Genomic DNA, 21,013 nt, shown 5'->3' on the forward strand with positions numbered 1-21,013 from the left:
TTAGGCATTTATACATTTAATGAAGCTACCTTTGTTAGAGGTTGCAGGTAAATAATGTGTTTTTCAGCATCTGACAGCATATCATATGCATTATATGTATGTGAAAACTGTAAACGAAATCTTATTGTAATGTTCACATTTGTTTAGAGCCAGCAAAACAGATATTTTGATCCAAACACCCCATCTTTCTTCTGCTTAAATTGGGTTCAGCTGTGTTGGAACAATGGGCTGATTGCCTTGAGGCCTACTCACTACGAGGTTGGTTCTCTGATATCTCAAATAGCCCCATACCAGGTCTACCTTGTCTTGGCATTCTTCTTTTTGAACTATAAGTCCTACTTTGTGAAGAAAATTCAGAGTGTGATGAGCTGCTTGTGTTTGTAAGGTGACAACTTGCGATTTCTGTGTTTTGATGGTTGGGGTATTCTACAGCTGATTTTTCTTCTTAGGAATTTGACTTGTGTTCTTTTATAGCAACTGCATGCACATCTGCTTCCAGCACGTTTTGAACTTGAGACCCTGACAAGCTACAGCTCATATTGCCTTAGGTCAGGTAAGCAATTTGGAATGCCAATCAAAATGTTTGTTTTGTGTGACTTTCTTTTTTTTACGTAGTGTAAATCTGCTGAAAATCATCTATAATAGGTCGCGTTTGGAATATGAGTTTTTCGTTCTATTGGTTCTTGTTGTGTATGAACCACGATACTTGCTTTAATTACTTGAGGGCCAATGATTTTGGAAGTTCTGTACGTGTGGCAACTTTGTCTCTCTCCTTGTGCTACTACTGTTCATGAGGCGAAAATCATAGTAGATAATAGATGCGTTCGACAAACTAAAAGATTGTTGTCTGTATTTAAAAAAATACTTCAAATCACCCACATCACATGAAACATGAAGTCATCTATTCTACAGGCAATGATTCCGAATAAGAAATACATTCAGCAATGAAGCAACTAGAAAAAAAGACAAATACAGGAGTTCTCTAGACTATGGCAATACTAAGAAAGAATATTCTATTGTACAGTAGCAAAATGACAGAATCTTAGCAGTTACCAGGGTGGCACTTAGAAAACAAATGGAGTTGTGGTGTTACTATCATTAGCAGCATGGCAGGGGCAATGTAAGGTGCAAGCTGCAGTGGCCTCCTAACGAGAGCCCTGGAACTTTTTTTTTTTTTTTACAAATTAAGCACTGTGTAATCCACAGTGGGGACTCTGACTGTAAGAACAATATGTAAGCCCAACAGGAATTTATCTCCATATGTTCTTTAGAAATCTCAAATTTGCAACATTTTAAAGAAGGTTGTCCAGCTTGTAGCTAATGGATTGTACCAACACATTTATTGTCAGACATGGCGATTTTCACTGTGAGTACGTACTGATTCCAGTGCAAACGTCTGGATTTACAGTTTGAAATCATTGTATCAGTCACAATACAAAGATACCGAATATCCCAGCATATTGCATATTTGAGAATACATTCTTACCTTACCAATAGAATTGTCAGTGACAGTATTTTGTAGAATCCAGAATTGTCAGCTGAGCGGTCAATGAGAAAGAAGTCTTGAAATATGAGTGAGAGAAAGGTAGTAGGCCAAATGTGCAAATGTGGTAGTTGAAGTATATTTCTAGTTCTTTCAGAATTACAATCTATGAGTAAGTGTGAGTGTGTGCATGTATATGTGTGTGTGTGTGTATATGTATATATATATATATATATATATATATATATATATATATATATATATATATATATATATATATATATATATATATATATATATATATATATATATATATATATATATATATATATATATATATATATATATATATACACACAAACCCACTGAACTCTTACGGCGGTGGTGTGCGTTTGGGTGTGAGGACCCATAACCTTTTTATTGTAGAAAGCTTCCGATTCCAGAAGACAACACACACACTGGGGTGTGAATGCAGCTCAATTTATTCTTTTACATCCGTTAGGTGAGGCATCAAACAACCCAATCCTGTGATCAAGGTGACTTCACCGAAACGTGCCGGAAGCCTAAGCAATAAATATATATGTATATTTATAAATGTGTGTGTATAGGCACATACTTTTTACAAAATGATGCACAGTGAACCAGACACTGTTAATATATTAACTTATTTCATATAAAAAAAATGGTTTATATTTGTTGTGCATTCTGTTACATAACTAATCTTCACTTGTTGGACCGACATTCAGCGGCATATTTATCATTGTTGCATTGCCCTTGTGCCACGTAAGAGGACAAAACAACAACAAAGTCAGATTTATCAAGCCACGCAAGGCCAAGATGGCCCTGCATGGCTTGATAAATTCGGAATAATGCAACTCAGCACAAATCGCTGCCTTGCATTACCCTGGGTAGGTGTTCCGACGCATGCACCCATAGATTGTAGCCCATTCCCAGATTTACTGGTAGACATGGTAATGCGTCAAAATGGTACTGGTTCCCAGGTGAGGTATAACAAGGAGAAATATCTTTATATCCTCGTTTGTTCCTCTTTCTATGTGTGCTACATTCTACAGCACACATAGAAAGAGGAAAATTCCTCAGAGGATTGTTTTTGTGTAGGAAAGTGTGCCTTTCTGCACGAAAACAATCCTGCTTACAACGCAAGCACCCTTGTACCATGGTACAAGGGTGCCTGCATTGGGCGTAGGCAGCCAAGAGTGTGCAAGCGCATGGAAAGGACAGGAATTCGCCAAATGATATTAAATACTGTGTATTCCTGCCATTTACCTCTCACGCAGCGCAGCAAGTTTGCTAAATGTGCCCCTTAGTTCCTATTTTTTACGTTTATTGCTATTTTGAGTGCTGCTATTTCTATTTTCAATACATTATTAAGTCATTCAATGCCTCCTGCTGTGCCTAGCACATATTTATATACTTTTGCTTCTAGTATTTGAAGGGAAAACATACTATGGACTGATAGGTGGTGCAGGGCAGGTTGACAAGAGACTCACCAGTTCATTAATCTTGACATTGGAACACTCGCCACGAGTCTGGCCGAACACAGATCCATTGTTGCAGTGTGAGTTGTATAAAATTTGAATTTCAGGCGGGACCTGCAGGTGCACTAGAGTAATGGTGGATGATAGATCCTGGATAGGAAAAACAATACAGTGCAAGCTTTAGGCTGAACAAACTTACCAAGGATTTAAACAATTGAGAGTCATTCAAAATCTTTCTCAGTGATAGGGAGCAGTTACTGGTTAGATCCTAGAAAGAAATGTGAATAGTAGGGGTTGCCTAGATCAGCAGTAGTAGTGACCCTATGAATAGTTGGCAACAGGCAGCAGTGAGAGATCTGGTCAGAAGTATCAGTCATCCATCAATGAATAAGACAATTGGTTAGGGAATCTGAGATGTGTTCAGTGTGGTACTGTGTTGAAATATATATTCTGTTTCTGATTGAGACTTCTACATGCAGAGTCCTCACCTGTAGAACTATCATAGGCATCAAAATGGATCTGTAAACTTCAAAGCTCTCACATCGCCGGTAAATGTGTACTGGCTTCATATCAGTGCCGGAGGTGGTGCCTGGTGACATAATCTAAGCTATATAGCACCCTCCCGGGTGCAACAACGTCTGTTCCCTTTTTCTCCATGCCTTGGATGCGGATGTTTTTCCTCTCATAAATATTGTAGTACAATGTCTCTCTCCTAAAAATCTGGATTTAAACCCTGTAAGGACTGTGAGGGACAGATGTCCATTTCTGATCCCCATGGTATTTCCCTCTTGTGCCTTTGGTCGTGTAGTGTAGTTCCTATATCCCTGATAGGCTCTGCGCATTGGAATAACATTCACTATAGATTTAACATAGGACTAAGGTCAGTATGTCTCTATCAAGTATATTAAACTTAATTACTTGTGTGTGCCAGCTAACTCAGAGGTCACTAGAAACTTCTCGAATATACAAGAAGGGATTAGTCTCTGACAACCGCATAAACATGACAACTTTGTTTCCTTTTAGAATCGGAACAGTCTCAGAATCGTGGCAACAATAGATAACAGTTTCACTCAATCAATCGTGCATGCTTCGTTTCTACAGAGTTGCACAGAAATAGAGAGACGGGCGTTTCAATAAAAGGGTTTATTGAACAGTCTTATTTCTCATGCAAGAGATATGAATTGCTGCAAAGTACAATATGTACGAGGTTAGCAGTAAGATAAAATAATACTGCAATAGCATGGTTTGTAGCTATGACATATATTAGTCAAAATACATACATAAATAACATAACCAAAAATGTGATACTCATCTGATGCTTCTAAATTGTTCTACCCCAGTGTACCTAACCTAAGTGCAGTACGAGGTTTGAAGTAGTTGCCATTTCTAAAGTATAGCTAGCTATATTTTAGTTTAGCCAAGAGTTGCTAAAACTTTCTCTAAGTTCTAGTCAGCTCCATACCTTAGAATGAGAGAGGATGGAACCTCTTTTCTGGACTCGATAATCTAACCCCCCACAAGGGAAGTCAGAGAGCACTGGAGTTGGATTCTCTGCGAGGAGGATGGCAGCGTCAGGTCAGTGCATCAGGCTGGAACTCGATCTCCTTCAGAACTTGCCGTGGCGAACCGCGTAGTCTGGGTTGGATCGAATCCTCTGGGAACCGCAATTTGCCAGGGCAAGTGCTGGTATATTTATACCTTAAAGGTGTCTAGGAATGCCAGTATTGACATAAAATAGGGCAGAGGAACGTCATGAATGAACCCCTAAGGATTAGATGTTCATGCATACTTAATGAGTTCTTGGAGAAATCAATATTCAAGCTGAGGGAAATTCCTAAAGGCTTAAGGGTCTGGTTTTCCAAGAATTCGTTGTGACGTGGATAGACGGATGTAGGTGGCCATGCCTGTATTTGGTTTGTACGGACAATGTCTAAATAAGGGCCGGATTTCTATGGCCAAATAAGGGCAATGTGAATTGTACATATATAAGGGCATAAATCGGGAAACCTATATACGGAATCTAAATCTGCACACAACAGTCGGACCATGACTCCCAGGGCTGTTCTTTATACCACATCATGCATCCCAAGGCCATTAAAAGAGCATTAAGCTAAACTCTTTATGGCTCAAGCCAAGAAGGACAGCCAAAGTAGAAACCCCAAGCAAAGTAGAAACCGTTCCAGACACTATTCAAGGGCATCACCTCCTTCATCTGGAAGCAAACAGAAGAAACACAAGAAGACGTAGAAGTGAACCAGTTTGAAGTCACCCCATTACTCTCCTTCATGACATTCACCCTCGTAGATGGAGTTTGTCTACCTGCCCCTGGTGGGTCCCCTTTTAGTGGCTCTGCTCCAGTGTCCCCCCTGGACTTGGACCATGCTCGGCCTCTGACTCCACTGGATGTTGTGGTTCCAGGACTCTGTCTCGTTGTCCAATGTAAGCGCCAGCTTTTCCCGAGTTTCCTGCGCCAAGGTTGGACCCAGCAGACTTTTGAAATGCAATGTATTCTCTTTTTGCAAGGGCATCTCTGCCATCCAGCATATCTGCGCACCCATTCGCTCGTTACAGACAACCAATGTTCCTCCCTGTAGGCTCGACGCCGACTGGGGCTGTACCATCAACCTCAATGCCAGCCCTGCATTGCTTTAATTCAGTTCCCCAATACACAATGTCCTGGACAAGCGCTGTTACCACTGTCACCACATCTGCCTCCAGCACCAGACACAAAGCCATTGGGTCTGCTACCTGATGCCATTTGTGGGGACAAATCTCAAAGCGATACCCAACACCTTAGTGAAGGAGGAGAATATAGAATTAGGCTTCATGAAATATATGGCACTGATTCAGAACCTCTAGACCTGGTACCTTTGGGAACACAAGCGAGTTTCTTCAGTGAGATTTCCAGGGCTTATCCTCCACTAGTGGATTTGATTCCTCCTGAAAACTAGCCTTGGATATGCCTCCTGGTCCTCCTACACCAGAAGTGGACTTCCTCCCCAAAATTATGCCCAATGCTGTAGAGGTGTTGGACCTACAACTCTCAACCACGAAAATCAAAACGAACATCTTAACGGAAGTACTATTACCATCAGCTCCAGCAATGGAGCTATTGCTCCGTTGGATCAAGCCATACTTGATCCAGTTATGGGGGCATGGGAGAAATCCTATTCAAGTCTTGCAGTCTACAGATTAATGGCTTGTTGCCATGGCCCTGTGCCAGTTGACCCACCATTCGTCTCTCTTCACCCTTTGCCAGAGAGTCTGGTCGTACAAACCTTGTGCTCGGGTCAATCAGGAGGAGCCTTCCGATAACCCCTGTTGACAGGGAATCAAATTGACTAGAGGCCTGGGAAAAGTTAGCCTCTTCTGCGGGAAGCATGCACCAGGGCTACCAGGAGGTTATACAAGATGGCTAGAATGCCTCCTGGTATATTATCAAATCAGGGTTGGACACAGACTGCTCAGTAGCCCATGTCATTAGCATTTCCATTACTGTCCGCAGACATGCCTCAGGCTCAAGACCTCCAACTTTTCACCACATGAAGCAAATTTAGTAGACCTGCCATTCAACTGGAGACGTTTATTGTGAGATAAGGCTGATTCAGTACTGGAGCGTTTCAAGTTTAGTAACGACACTTGTCGCACCTTGGGTTTACAATAGCCATCACTGTCAAGAGACTGCCATCAGTTTTGATGCTTTTGAGGATTCCAGAAGGATTTTCTTTTCTGCAGTGCCAGCCATACCAATCATAAGCTCAACAACAATCAAACTTGCTAATTAAACAATATGGAGGCAGAGCCTCCTCCTCCCCCACACCACCAGTAAAGCAGGCCGAGTTTGCTTCTCCAAAACCATTTGAGCCTGTTGGGGGCAAGTGTACCATTTCTCCCAGCCTGGCAAGGCATTACTTCGGACCAGTGTGTTCATTCCAATTATAGGAAGGGGTTATACCACATCTTTCCATCAGGCTCCACCCCCGTTTCTCTTCCATCTTCTTCCACTCCCCTGGACCACCTTGCCGTATTGCAACAAGGAGTGGCAGTTATTCTACAGAAAAGAGTAGTCCAGTTAGAACGGAACTTGTTTCTCAAAAAGGAGAAATTCAAAATGCTGACTCTAGCTCAAGCTGTACTGGTGTTGGAATTCGGAGACTGGATGATGTTACTCGACCAGCAGGATGTGTACTTCCACATCGCTATCCTGCGGTCACATCACAAGTACTTGCAATTTGTGGTGGGTTCTACACACAACCAATTTTCAGTACTACCCTTTGGCTTGACCTCAGTGGCTCAAGTCTTCAGGAAGATGATGGTAGTGGTGGCGGCAACCCGTCTCAGAAGATCGGGCATCAAAATATTCTTCTATCTGGATGACTGTCAGATCAAAGCTGGTTTGCTACAGGCAGTATTAACGCCATCTGCAGTCGCCAACTCTCCTGCTGTTCAACATGGGCTTTTCGATCAACGAGCCCAAATCTCTCCTGCGGCCCTCCAAAGACTCCAGTACATAAGGTCAGCACTGGACATCATCTTTCACCACGCCTTTCCTCCACTGCAAAGGATAGGAGACACCCACGAAATGGGGCGATCTTTCCAGTAAGGCTTGAAAGTTCCAGTTCTGAAAATCCTAAGGTTTCAAGGTCTGCTTGCTTCCTGCATTCTCCTAGTCGTGCATGCATATGAGGGCCTTACAGTGCTGCCTCTGCAAGCAGTGGCTACAGTATGGGGGAAATCCGTTGGACCCCATTGTGATCTCCCTCCGCGCTGGGCAGAAGTGGAATCAGGCGAACCAGAGCTGCGAAACAGACTTCAGTCCCCCTCTGGCCATGACTACACTAGTGACTGATGCCTCCATCCTAGGGTGGGGAGACCTTCTGGAGGGTCTGAAGATCTGAGGCCACTTATCTCTGGAAAAACAGGTTCTTCACATTGACCCGTTGGAACTGTGGTCGATTGGGCTAGCACTCAAGGCTTTCCTTCCTTCCATCCAGAGTCGGTCCATCCAGATCCTGACAGGCAACATAACAGCGATGTGGTACGTCAACAAGCAAGTGGGGTAGGGTCTCACCTCTTTTGCCTGTAAGCGTTGAGAATGTGGTGCTGGGCACAGTATTTGGACAAAATTTCTGAAAACAAATATTGTGTCAAGACTATTGATGACAAAAATATAATGAAGGTACGTTTCTATAGGTAAGTATAGATTTACTATTCTTTATTTTTTTTTTACTTTATTTTTTATTTTACAAATCCAAAAACGAATTGACAGCGATACAACATATAGAGGCATACCATTGATACGTGGTACAGGTAGTAGCGTCGGGGGAAGAAAAGCACTATGGGGAAACATATCCATTCGTAAGCATAATACAGTGAAGAAGAAGCATGGGACATGCCACTAACTCTCAGGGTGCATATCACTGGGATCGATCTTCTCTCTCCTTATTGTGGTTAGGCGCGTCATCTACATCTAACCCACTTTCCGCGCTGTCAGTTGCATCCTGAGAGGAGGGCTCCCCCTCCGTCAACCCAGAAGTACACATTTCACGCCAGACCATTAGGTCCGCTTGTAGCTTCTCGTCCCTACGGGTGAGTTTCATATGGGCTTCTTCGGCTAGGGACCACTCTCGAACATCTTTGAGCCAGATTGGCACTTCCGGGCCCCTCTGCCCCATCCAAGTTATAACTATCCTGCGCCTAGCTAGCACCAGCATTAGTTGTAGGAGCTTATATAGGAGTTTCTTTTTCTTGGGCTTCCGGACAGATGCAAGTAGACAACTCAAGGGTTCCAGCTTCACCTGAAGGCCCATGGCCGCAACAATCCTGCCCACCACCTCCTCCCAAAACCGCCTGACCACCGAACAATCCCAGGCCAAGTGTAAAAAGCCAGCTTTCTCTGTGTTACATCTCGGGCATCTATCCCCCCTGTCACATGAAATGCGTTTTAGGGATACCGGGGTTAGGTAGGTGCGATGCAAGAAGTTAAAGTGCGTTAGTTTAAATCTCGCATTACAGGAGACAGTGCATGTGAGGGAGCCTATGTGTGCCCATTGTTTCTCATCCAGCTGGACAGCGAGATCTCTCTCCCAGGCAGCCGGGATGGTGGCACCGAGGGAGCGGAATCCTGTTTCATAGCTTTATAGAGGAGAGAGATTAATTTGCGACCTTTACCACACGTGAGCAGGATGTCTAGAGTTTGTGTCGGAGGTGGAATGTCCAGATACTGAGTCCAGGTAATCTTCAACACTTTCTGGATTCCCCGATAGTGTAGGAATTGGCCCTGCCCAAGGCCAAAATTTTCTTCCGCCTGTTCGTAAGTGATAAATGTCTCGTTGGGAAAGAGGTCGGCAAAACTTCGCAGCCACCCTCCCTCCAGGATTGAAAGGACATGTACCTTCCCATGTCTATAAAGGGGGCCAGTATCCAGATCGAAAGCTCCCTGTGAAAGGGCGCTTTCAGTAGGACTTTCTCGGCAAACCGCTGCCATATGCCGGCCGTATGTCGCACTATGTAGGGAAGAGTTGTCTCGGACCCCCTGCCCTGCATGAGTGCTTCCTGCAGTCTCTGGGTGTCCACCCTGCCTGAAAGAAGGTGTTTCTCCCAGTTGTCTGCATCTGTCAGCCAATGTGCCGCAGGCTGTAATTGAGCCGCGTAATAATATAAATTGAAGCGTGGTGCTTCCAGTCCGCCCTCGTCGTAGCTGCGTATAATAGTGTTGAGAGCTACCCTTTTAAACACAAAAATTAGGGCTTTTACAGCACACCACTTGTCCGTATTTAGTCTCGATTAAATGTATCACACCTCTGGGTATAAATAACCCTCTACTACAAATGAAGACAATTCAACAATAATGATCAAAACAGAAATCCAGAGAGATCAATCTTCTTGCTGTTCAGCAGTCTTTATTCATATTATAAAAGTGTAAAAACTCCCAGCACATGATTTGCCGACACGTGTTTCGTCTTTTTCTAAGACTTTCTCAAGGCATGGACGTTGAAATCAAAAGCCAGGATTGTAAATGGACCACACTGGTCCTGCATAATAGTGTGAATGCCGGAATCACCAATCTGCCAAAATGCACTCCCGAGTCAGTTCCAAAAATCACAAGTGGAACCACGGGCACAGTCCTGATGTCCGTCCATTGAGTTCAGATAGTTCAATAGTTTTTAAGGCTTGGTGCGGGCAATCATTTAGCCACTCGACTCATTCACCTCCTCTATGGATAATATTCATACGGTCAGGTCCTGTAATATATGAAAAGATCCCCGTAAGCGCACCAATTGTCCGTTGTTTACAACTGTAAGCGGACCTTTCTTGACGTCCCTGCTCCAATACGAGCTGTAACCTTATAATTAGCCAAACCGTTCTCCTTTACTAGTATACAGAGACTATATTGACGTTTCCATTCACCGCTTAAAAGGGTACTCTATTGGAAATTACCAAATACATATCACCCGTTCTCACCTTGTGCGGTCCAACCATAGTACATTGAGAATTTGAGACCTTGCAATATTCGTAATCAGCAACCGAGCCACCCGTCCCTACAGTCCTAGACTACTATGCCAGCCCGTCCTGAGCAGGGACGTGAGGAGCATGTTCAGGGTTTTGAAGACTCGTGTTGGTAATGGGCATAGTGAGTTCTGGAGGACATAGAGTGTCCTAGGAAGCATCACCATCTTAGAGACGACCTGTCTACCCATCAATGACAGTGGAAGGGTATTCCAAATGTCACCGACTGCTGCAGGGACGTGATTATCCGGTGTATGTTCCGGGCCAGCGCCTGTGTGTCCGTCGGGCGACCTGTATCCCCAGGTAACGGAAACTCACCCATTCCCAGCGCAGCCCCAGGTCCGGGAGGTCCCCCAGGGGTACCGAGGCTAGTCCGGGGTAGATTCATTGCCGTGTTTCGTCCTGGTATGAACCCACATTGGTCCTCATGGACCAAGTGGGGCATGTACTGCCCTAATCGAGTAGCCAAAAGTTTACATACAATTTTAACATCTGTGTTAATCATAGTAATCGGTCGATATGACGAGGGCTCATGTGCATCCCCTCCTGGCTTCAGAATCATACTAGATTTACTATTCTTAACACCACATCTACGTACTTTGAAGTTATATATCGAGATCAACAACGACAATGATACATCCAGCATTGACACTGCTTCGTTGACGAGCGGATCGAGTATAGAAATAGATCGTCCCCATGCTAAACAAACTAAATTAAATGTAGAACAAGAGCTTGATTTTTTAGTGGAGGAAAGACTGTTAACACTGCGACCGAGGCAGCAAAGGAGGCCAACAGAAAACGCAGAAACAAGAGAAGAGCCAACAGGCGCAAAAGGTGCAAACAAAAGCACGAAGAAGAAAGCACAGTGGCAAAGAAAACGGCGCTAAAAGACAACAGTATTGTCAACTTAACCTCAACAGAATTAACCAAAGCGGAGGAACAACTTTTGGCACTCGGCTTGAATTTCTGCCCTGGTGATAGCTTTGACTATGCACGTACTCGCATTGATGTTTATTGCTTCATTAGGAAGCTCAAACTGAAGAAATTCTTTGCATTACAGTCAGGCAAACAACAAGAAGACACATCCTCAGAACAGAACAGCACCTCAGATCCACTGTTGGCAGCCTCGGACATTCCTACTCTGCTTATATTGCAAGACCTGCATGGACAATCATAATCTGAAATCCTCAATGACGACACAGACTTAAATACACAAGAGAGGCTAAGAAAAATCAACCAAACGCAGAAAGGGGCTGGGATCAGCCCTTTTAAATCTAAATCATGTTTTGTACCACTAATGCCGAAAGATGCCGTTGATACATATCACGACATGATCAGCAATGATCTAAAAAAGTTGAACCACAAAATTAATAAAAGCAGAAAACAAAGAAACATGTTTTTTAAAAAAAGAGAGTATGATAAGCTAATGAAAAAGCTAAGTGAAAATCATAATGTGGTTATAAAAAAATCGGACAAAGGTGGGAATTTGGTTTTATGGCCGAAAAAAGATTACATTTTGGAAGCACAGAGACAGCTTAATAATGAAAGTTGCTATACTAAATCTAGCATCAAAGAATATAATACAGCCAAGACAGTTTTACACAAAAAGCTGGCACATTGGAGAGGTGAAGGTCTCTTTTCCACGGAGGAGTACAAATTTATGTATAATGAGTTTCCAGTATTACCCGTGTTATATTTAATTCCCAAAATCCATAAAAATGTTATGCCCATCCCTGGTAGGCCTATTATATCGGCCATTAACAGCGCAAGTGAAAAAGTTGGCCAATATATTGATCACTTTTTACAGAACATAGTTAAAGATTTACCTAGCTATGTTAAAGATACAGGCGATTTTTTACAGAAAATTGAAAAACTAAACTGGACTGATGATCTATGTCTTATTACTTTAGACATAGAATCATTATATACTAGTATAGATCATATCCAGGGACTACAAGCGGTAAAGCATTTTTTGGACCAAAGGTCTAGTGAATTTTACGAACATAACAAAGTCATTCTGGAGCTCATCTCATGGTGCCTCAACAATAATTTTTTTCTTTTTGATAAAGATATTTACAAACAACAACGAGGCGTTGCGATGGGAGCCTGTTTCTCCCCCAGCTATGCATGCTTGCATGTAGGCTGGTGGGAGGAACAGGTTCTTAACAAGGCACACCAAGCAGCAGTTGAGACACACATAGTTTCTTACATGAGATACATAGATGATGTTTTTATATTATGGAAGGGAAACGAGGCAGAAGCCCATTCTTTTATTAAACACCATGAACCTTGTCTTTACATCCCACATACACAAAACACGCATTGAATTTTTGGATGTATTAGTGCACATCAAGGAAGGGAAACTTGCCACCACACTATACAGGAAGCCAACATCGGGCAATATCATGTTGCATGCAAAAAGCCAACACCCTAGACATCTTATTGCAAGTATCCCTTACGGAGAGATTTTAAGACTCAAGCGGATATACAACAATGAGTCAGACTTTAATGTGTGTACTGATGAAATGGTGGAAAGACTGAAGGATAGAGGGTACAGTGACAAAATTATTGGTGACGCCATTAAAAAAGCAAGTATGCGTCCAAGGGAAAGTCTGTTCAAAAACATCAACACTGATATTCAGTGCATATCAGATGCTAGTACGTTTAAAATTGACAGCCCAAGACTAATTACAACGTACAGTAATGAAGAACGTAAAATTAGAGCTATAGTTAGAAAACATTGGCCTATAGTGATGACTGATATTGTACTATGCAACAGACTAACAGAAACCCCGAAAATCACCTTCAGAAGAGGTAAAACCATGGGATCTACCTTAGACAAGAGTTCCCCAGAAACCAGGAAATCGGCCAGCTGGTTACAACCCAGCAACGGCTTCAGAAAATGTGCAACTTGCAGAGCTTGCAAGTTTGGCTGCAACAAGACCCATTACACAACCCCATTCAGTGAATCTCCTATTCCAATACGTGGCCATTACAATTGCAAAACCGAATATGCTGTATATGTCCTGTCGTGCACATGTGGCCTTAACTACATTGGGAGTACGAAGCTGCAGGTGCACGTCAGGATATTGCAGCATATTAGAGCCATTTTACACAGTGATCCAGCTTATCCTGTGGCACGGCATTTTAAGCGAATCCATGCCAACGATATCAACTGTCTAACATACTTTGTCATCAACGCTGTCCCAAAGTCACGAAGGGGTGGGAACAGGGAGCGCAAATTAAGGCAGTTAGAAACTAGGATTATTCTGGAATTCGACAGTAAATGGCCTAACGGTTTGAACAACACAGAGGATATGCATAACTTCCTATGAATGGGCACACTATTAAGACTCAGTAGAAATACCTAAAAGGGAATTATATGACAACGGAGTCTGGTCACGATCCATGTTTTCATCTTTTTCATATAATAGTATTATAAGAGTATCTATATATAATGAGTATAAAAAGATGTGCGTTACAGAGAGAAAAATAGTATAAAGAAAATAACCTGTCGCCACCAACTCCCATAGGAAATCAAAAAAAAAAAAAAAAACTATGACTAAATAGTTCATTAGAACAACAAAAAATCAAAGAATACATGTGTTTTTTTTGAATATGTGCAATTTACAGTATATGCTTTTTAACAGTATTTTATATTCCGATACAAAAATGGAATTTTACTGTTATTAATATTCGTGATTGTTTACATATTTATTGAACTGTAATTAATTTTATAAGGTATTTTATCTAAAGCACTGCATAATGTAATATCTTTGCGCATTTTGCACTATTTTTCGCACTTTTTTGCACATTTTGCACATTAATATTGTCTTTCTTGCTGCTATTGCACTTATGCACTTTCTTTTTCTGTCATGGTACTGGATTTATCCAGTTAGAAAATTCGTTTTTTTAAAAATCCAGGGATTTATCCTGCAATTGCAGTAATTGTTTGATATAAATATGTAACAAAGATATATGAAAAACATATGCTGAATTAAGACTTGCATGTAAACATATTCCTACAATGGAGTCAGCTTACATTAATGTCCACCGCAAGTCTTTCTACCCTGCTCATTACCATGTGACACGGAACTAGGGAAAGTGGGTGGTACACTTAAAACACATTTAAAGTGGAAAGTGAAAGGTTAACTTGCATGTGATCAAGGGCTCTTGAAGCCCGAAACGCGTCATTACTGGGTTGTGATCTGCAATAAATAACATCTGACCTGAAGTCCAGCGGGGTCCGAGTTTCCTTCTTCGCCGCCGTCGAGTGGAAGTAGCGGGAATTTCGAATTTTCTGATATATATATATATGTATATATTTCGTAATCCTTTCTGACAACGGTCTCTCCACGGTCCAGTCCCCAGAACCAAGAAAGGCGCGAACTCCACTTTTTGCAGTGCAAATATAATTTTTTATTCTTTCAGTGCATGGCCGCCATGACGCGTTTCGAACCTCCAAGGGTTCTTGATCACATGACCCACCACGTCATTTCCCCCCACTTTTAAAGTGACAAGTGCATAGTTTTTTTCTTTTTCTCTTTTCCACTAAAATAATGGAGCAAGAAAACATACTATTTGTGCGGTTTCTGCCATATTGCATACAACAATAATAAATTCATGACAATTGTGTTTACTTTTCTTATGTTTGCATAAATGCCCAACATTATTAAAAAGTGGAGATGTTGTTCAAATTTTGATGACTATTGTCAGTTACTCAGTAACATTTTTTTGACTATATCATTAACATCCCTGCAATGGCCATTGCTATAAATGCATAATGCAAAAAATGCGTTAAAGGCACAGTACATCATTATCTAATATACATATTGATTATTATAACGATATAAATACGAATTTCAAAAACATCATCACATAATGACTGTTTATCTCTTTGTTATACTCATGTTATTTCTGTGCAAAGTACGCTAATGGATGTAAACATTTCCGACTTGTGTAAACAATCAAATTGTCATACAAATATGTAAAATCTAATGTTTGTGCAAAATGGCAAAAAAAGTGCTAGTGCTTAAACTTTAACTGTGCCTATAGCTAACTTATCTAGAAGTATATTGTGCAGTGCACATGAGCCCATGTGCTTACCATAAACTCCTAGACTGAGGAAAACGAATCTGGGAGGGGGGAGGGGCGTTTTTATTTCTTTATCATGATGCCAACCTTATACCGAAGTCAATGATATTATAGCCACATATGTAAGTCCTCTGTTGTATTTAAACCATGTGGGCTTTTGCTGTCTAGTTCTAGAATATATTTGGTTTCTAGACGCCTCAACATGGCTTCCCTGTTTCCTCCTCTTCTTGGGGGTGGCACACTGTCAATTGCGTAAAACTTTAAGTGGTCCATATTGCTGGAATGGACTTCCTCAAAGTGGCGGGCCACCGGATAGGTAATATCTTTATTTGTGATGGCCCGCATGTGCTGGAGTATTCTCTTGTGGACCTGCAACCTTGTGCTTCCCACATATCGCAGTCCACAAGAGCACTCCAGCACATACACAACAAAGTCTGATTTACAGGTTAAAAATGTATTTATAACAGAGGGCTTGACCTTAAAAGCTGTTGAAAATGATGTTTTATTTTCACCGTGTTTACATGCTTTACATACCAAACAATGGACAAATCCTTTTCGATTGGTCAACCAATTGCTACTCGTGGTGACCTCTGGACTACTACTGACTAGGTGGTCCCCTGTGCTTTGTGCCTTTCTGTATGTTATCTTGGGTAGTGCTGGCATTTGACTCCCTATGATTGGATCACTTTGCACTAAATGCCAGTTGTCCTTGATTATTTTTCTTAGGCTGTCTTTTTGTTTGTTATACGTGAGTATTAAACGGGGCTACTCTCTGTGGCGGAAATTTTCATTTTTTTAATCTTGCCAGCTGATGGTTTGAAGAGTAAATCTTCCCGTGTTTTGGCTCTAGTTTGTTTTATGGCATCATCGATTACCTTTTCTTTGTACCCTCTCTCTAGGAAACGGATTTTACACTCCTCCTGTGCTTTTAGCAGATCAGTTTCATTACTGCATATTCTACGAATTCTTAGCATCTCCCCATAGGGGATGCATTGGATTGTATGTTTGGGGTGGAAACTATTGGAATGCAGTATGGTATTCCCACCTGTTGGTTTTCGATGTAGGCGAGTCTCCAGAATATTATTGGAGACATACACTTCTACATCCAAAAAGCAAATGGTACTCTTGCTTATGGTGTGGGTAAGCTGGATGTTCACATTATTGGAATTTAGGCATCTTATAAACTCCTCAGCGCTTTCTGTATCACCCCGCCATATCACAAACAAGTCATCTATAAATCTGATCCACTTGATTATATTTTTGGACCAAATTTCCGCATGTTCTGTTCTTACTGTTACTTCTTCCCATCTACCCATATGTAGACAGGCGTAGCTAGCTGAAAAACTCGCACCCATTGCCACGCCTCTCACTTGGTGGTAGACCTGTTGCTGGAATAGAAAATAGTTGTTATGTAAACAAAACTTCGTCAGGTCCACTAACATTTTGTTATGGGTGTGGTACTCTATAGATCTTTTTCCTAAGAAATGTTCCAAAGCTTGTATTCCGTCTATATGATGGAAGGACGTGTAGAGGTTGCTGACATCCATAGAGATCAGTAGAAAATCTGATTGCCACTGGAATCCATGTATCTGCCTCAGAAAATCACTCGTGTCCTGTATATATGACGGCAACTTTTTCACTAGTTCTTATAAAAAAGAGTCAATGTAAATTGAAACATTCTCTGTCAAGCTTTGTATGGCCGAAATTATAGGCATGCCAGGTGGGTTGGTGCTATCTTTGTGTATTTTTGGAATAAAATGCATCACCGGCAATATTGGATAATCATTTTTTAGGAATTTCAGTTCGTCTTGATTGATTAACCCACTGCTTTTCCACGCTAGGAGTTTTGCATATGGTTCATTCTGCACGGTTTTAATGATCATTTTGTTACTGACCTTGTAGCAACTGCGATCTCCTAGCTGTTTTAACGCTTCCTCCATGTACAAAGATTTTGGCCACACCACCACATTGCCTCCTTTGTCTGAATTACGTATTATCACGTTCTCATTGTCACGTAATTTCTTGATTAGTTGTTGGTATTTTAGTTGGTATGCATCGTGTTTTCTTTTTTTCGCTTGTGTTTTGAAACTCAAAGTCCTCACTTCTCTTATTAATATTTCATTAAATGTATCAATAGAATCTCTTGACGACACTGGAGTGAATTTTGATATAGGTTTGAATTTGGTTGTTGGTGCCTTGTTGATGTTTACTCCGTGCTGTAGCATTGTTTGTTGTGTTGAATCTGGGACCAGGGGGTCACTGTTCCCACCCTGTAACTCTTGGATGTCACATAATAGGTCCACATCAGAGGCTGTTAATAGTTCTACCCCCTCATTTGTTATTTCTGCGTCTGAGTCGGTTTGGTTTTTCTCACGTCTGAGTTGATGATATTTTTGTAGCTTTATTTTTCTGATAAATTTATATATATCAGCACGCGTTTGTGGATAATTGAAGTTACTTTCAACACAGTATGTAAGCCCCAATGCCAGCAACTGTTGCTCCGCTGTGTCCAATGTTACTGTTGACAGATTGATAACTGTGTTGGCATTATTATTCATGGGACCTATTGGCGGCGCCACCCCTTGTTGCTCTCCTTTTTGTTTGTCATTTTGGCGCCTCCTTCTCCTTCTCTCTCTTCGTTTGATGTTCCTCCTTTGCCTGTTTTGTAATTTTCTTTCCGAGGGCGTAAAGTTTGTCGCCTTGACTCCCTTAAAAAATTCAATTCTTCCCCTATTGTTCTTTTGGGGATATATTGGTTTACCCCATCAGTTGATCTTGGATTGGATTCTGTTTCAGACTCAGTTTCCACCGATGAGCTTAGATCTGATACACTTGGAGTTGCTGGTGGTTCCTTGCTCATAGCCCCTGATGCAACTGGGCTCTTTCTTCGTTGATCTCTTTTTTGTATTGCCCTCGTGTCATCAAATTTGCGAGAGAAGGTGAATATTTGACCTAAGTCATAGTCATTTTTGTCCCTTTGAAATTTGTAAGTTTTTCTCCTTTTTATTATTTCTTCCTCTTTTTTAAGCGTGCCAACATCTCTTCACGAATCTTTGGATTCTGGCCATTGGTTTCAAGCTGGTTTATTTGTTGATTCAAAGTATCAATCTGAGCCAATAGTTCATTTCTGTCACTTTCAGCGTATTTCACCAATATTTCAACTAATCTTCTCGAGGACTCTAAATTGCATTCTCCCCATTCGCGTAGCATGTTGGGGTTGAGGCTGTCATAATTAGGGGCAAGCATAATGCGTAAACCGCGGGGGATCCTGCCGACCTCCAGATATCTGGAGAGTGATCTATGTTCCCACCATTTTGCCTGCTCGGTGCGCATCGCTTTTTCCAATTTTTTATATAATTCTTTCACGTTGGTGTTGCCCCGTCACTCATACTCCCCGCTACGGCTTGCAATGGGGCACTTGCTGTATCTGAAAACATTTAGTCAGCTGCCTCCTCCCTCCCACGTAGTATGTCGGCGGCCATGGTTTGTATTGCACTGTTAATGACTGAAACGATATGTTCGTACGTTATTTTGTGAAACACTCGCTTTTGCACACCTCTCACCGGATTTTTCTTAGGCTTTTTCTTCCTCTGAGACCTCCGCTCGCGCTACCGGCGTCCTCCGACACCCGTCCACTGCTCGGCCACAGTCCGGAAGTTAATTTCCTTGGTCCGGGGGATCGTTCAGCTGTCTCTTCCAGGAGAATTCAAATCTTCCAGTCTGCACCGGAAACAGCTTCTCGCCGTACAGCCCTGAGTTGAGAGGGGGTTCGCGTAATCCAAAGAAGCCGTCTTTGGTTGAAATTATTTCGTAATCCTTTCTGACAACGGTCTCTCCACGGTCCAGTCCCCAGAACCAAGAAAGGCGCGAACTCCACTTTTTGCAGTGCAAATATAATTTTTTATTCTTTCAGTGCATGGCCGCCATGACGCGTTTCGAACCTCCAAGGGTTCTTGATCACATGACCCACCACGTCATTTCCCCCCACTTTTAAAGTGACAAGTGCATAGTTTTTTTCTTTTTCTCTTTTCCACTAAAATAATGGAGCAAGAAAACATACTATTTGTGCAGTTTCTGCCATATTGCATACAACAATAATAAATTCATGACAATTGTGTTTACTTTTCTTATGTTTGCATAAATGCCCAACATTATTAAAAAGTGGAGATGTTGTTCAAATTTTGATGACTATTGTCAGTTACTCAGTAACATTTTTTTGACTATATCATTAACATCCCTGCAATGGCCATTGCTATAAATGCATAATGCAAAAAATGCGTTAAAGGCACAGTACATCATTATCTAATATATATATATATCTTCAAGGTACGTAGATGTGGAGTTAAGAATAGTAAATCTATACTTAGCTGTTTGCAAATACCCTTCTCGATACTTTGGTCCTTGATATTTTTGACACAATATTCTGTCAACATGATATTGTTGTTTCTGATATTCTGTCAGTGATCCCTTGGGCACACTGCCAAAAGATATGGCTCACCATCAATCACCTAGCAGGGTCTCTGAATGTCAGAGTCGACAACCTGAACCGCCATTATCTTGCCGATCACAAGTGGCGTCTTTTGCTGGAGGTAGTTCAGGACATCTTCACCCAGTAGGGCACTCAACTGGTGGACTTGTTCACCTCCTCAGAAAATGCTCTGTGCCAGCAGTTCCGCACCCTCCAGTATCCGTCGAGGGGAACGCTTTTCAGTTGAGGTGGAACTTTTAATTGCATTAAATGTTTCTCTCCATACGATTGATTCCTCAGGTTATGACAAGCTTTTGCCAAGTTCCCCAAGTTTTTCTCCTTGCCCTGGATTGGCCAAGGAGGGAGTGGGATGTGGACCTTCTGTGCTTCTCTATGTGTCCGCCACTGTTTCTACCATGTAGGCCAGACATTCTCTCCCAGTTAGGGGGAATCGATCTCCACCCCATTCTACAAGGACTTGTCCTATATGCTTGGAGACTTGAGCGGTGACAATTGAGTTCCTTTCAGCTGCCACCGGAGGTTGTGAATGTCATATTGTCAACGCGTCGCCCCACCACCAAGCCTGTTACTTGGGCAGATGGAAAAACTTTGTTGCAAGGTGTGCAAACAATAATGTGGACCCCTTGCAGCCCTAACTGTCACAGGTCCTGCAATATGCACTTTCACTTGCTCACAGAGGTTGCGTGGTAGACACTGTCAAGGGGTACTTAGCTGCCTTGCCGACATTCCTATATCTGCCAGACCATCCATCCCTTTATAAGTCCCCCTTTGTCATGCATTTTTTGAAGGGATTGACGAACATGTGTCCTCCAACCCCATTTGTTGTACTCCAGAGGGACCTTAATCTAGTGTTGGTGTTTCTAATAGGAACTCCATTTGATCCTTCTGAGCCCCTGTATGGTTGTCTCTTAAGGATGGTGATGTTCAAAAATGTTTTTT

General features: G+C 41.9%; 1 protein-coding gene across 3 annotated transcripts in view; it reads right to left on the minus strand.

Moving 5' to 3' along the window:
* ITGB7 (integrin subunit beta 7) overlaps nt 1-21,013 on the minus strand; it is a 1,338,809-nt gene that overhangs the window by 335,917 nt on the left and 981,879 nt on the right. For all 3 annotated transcript variants that reach the window (XM_085654657.1, XM_085654656.1, XM_085654658.1), the window contains one exon: nt 2,995-3,132. In XM_085654657.1, the coding sequence (XP_085510783.1) occupies nt 2,995-3,132 (138 nt within the window). The remainder of the gene's footprint in view (nt 1-2,994; nt 3,133-21,013) is intronic.

Source organism: Triturus cristatus, chromosome 4_1 (assembly GCF_964204655.1).
Source record: "Triturus cristatus chromosome 4_1, aTriCri1.1, whole genome shotgun sequence".
NCBI classification, from domain to species: Eukaryota; Metazoa; Chordata; class Amphibia; order Caudata; family Salamandridae; genus Triturus; species Triturus cristatus.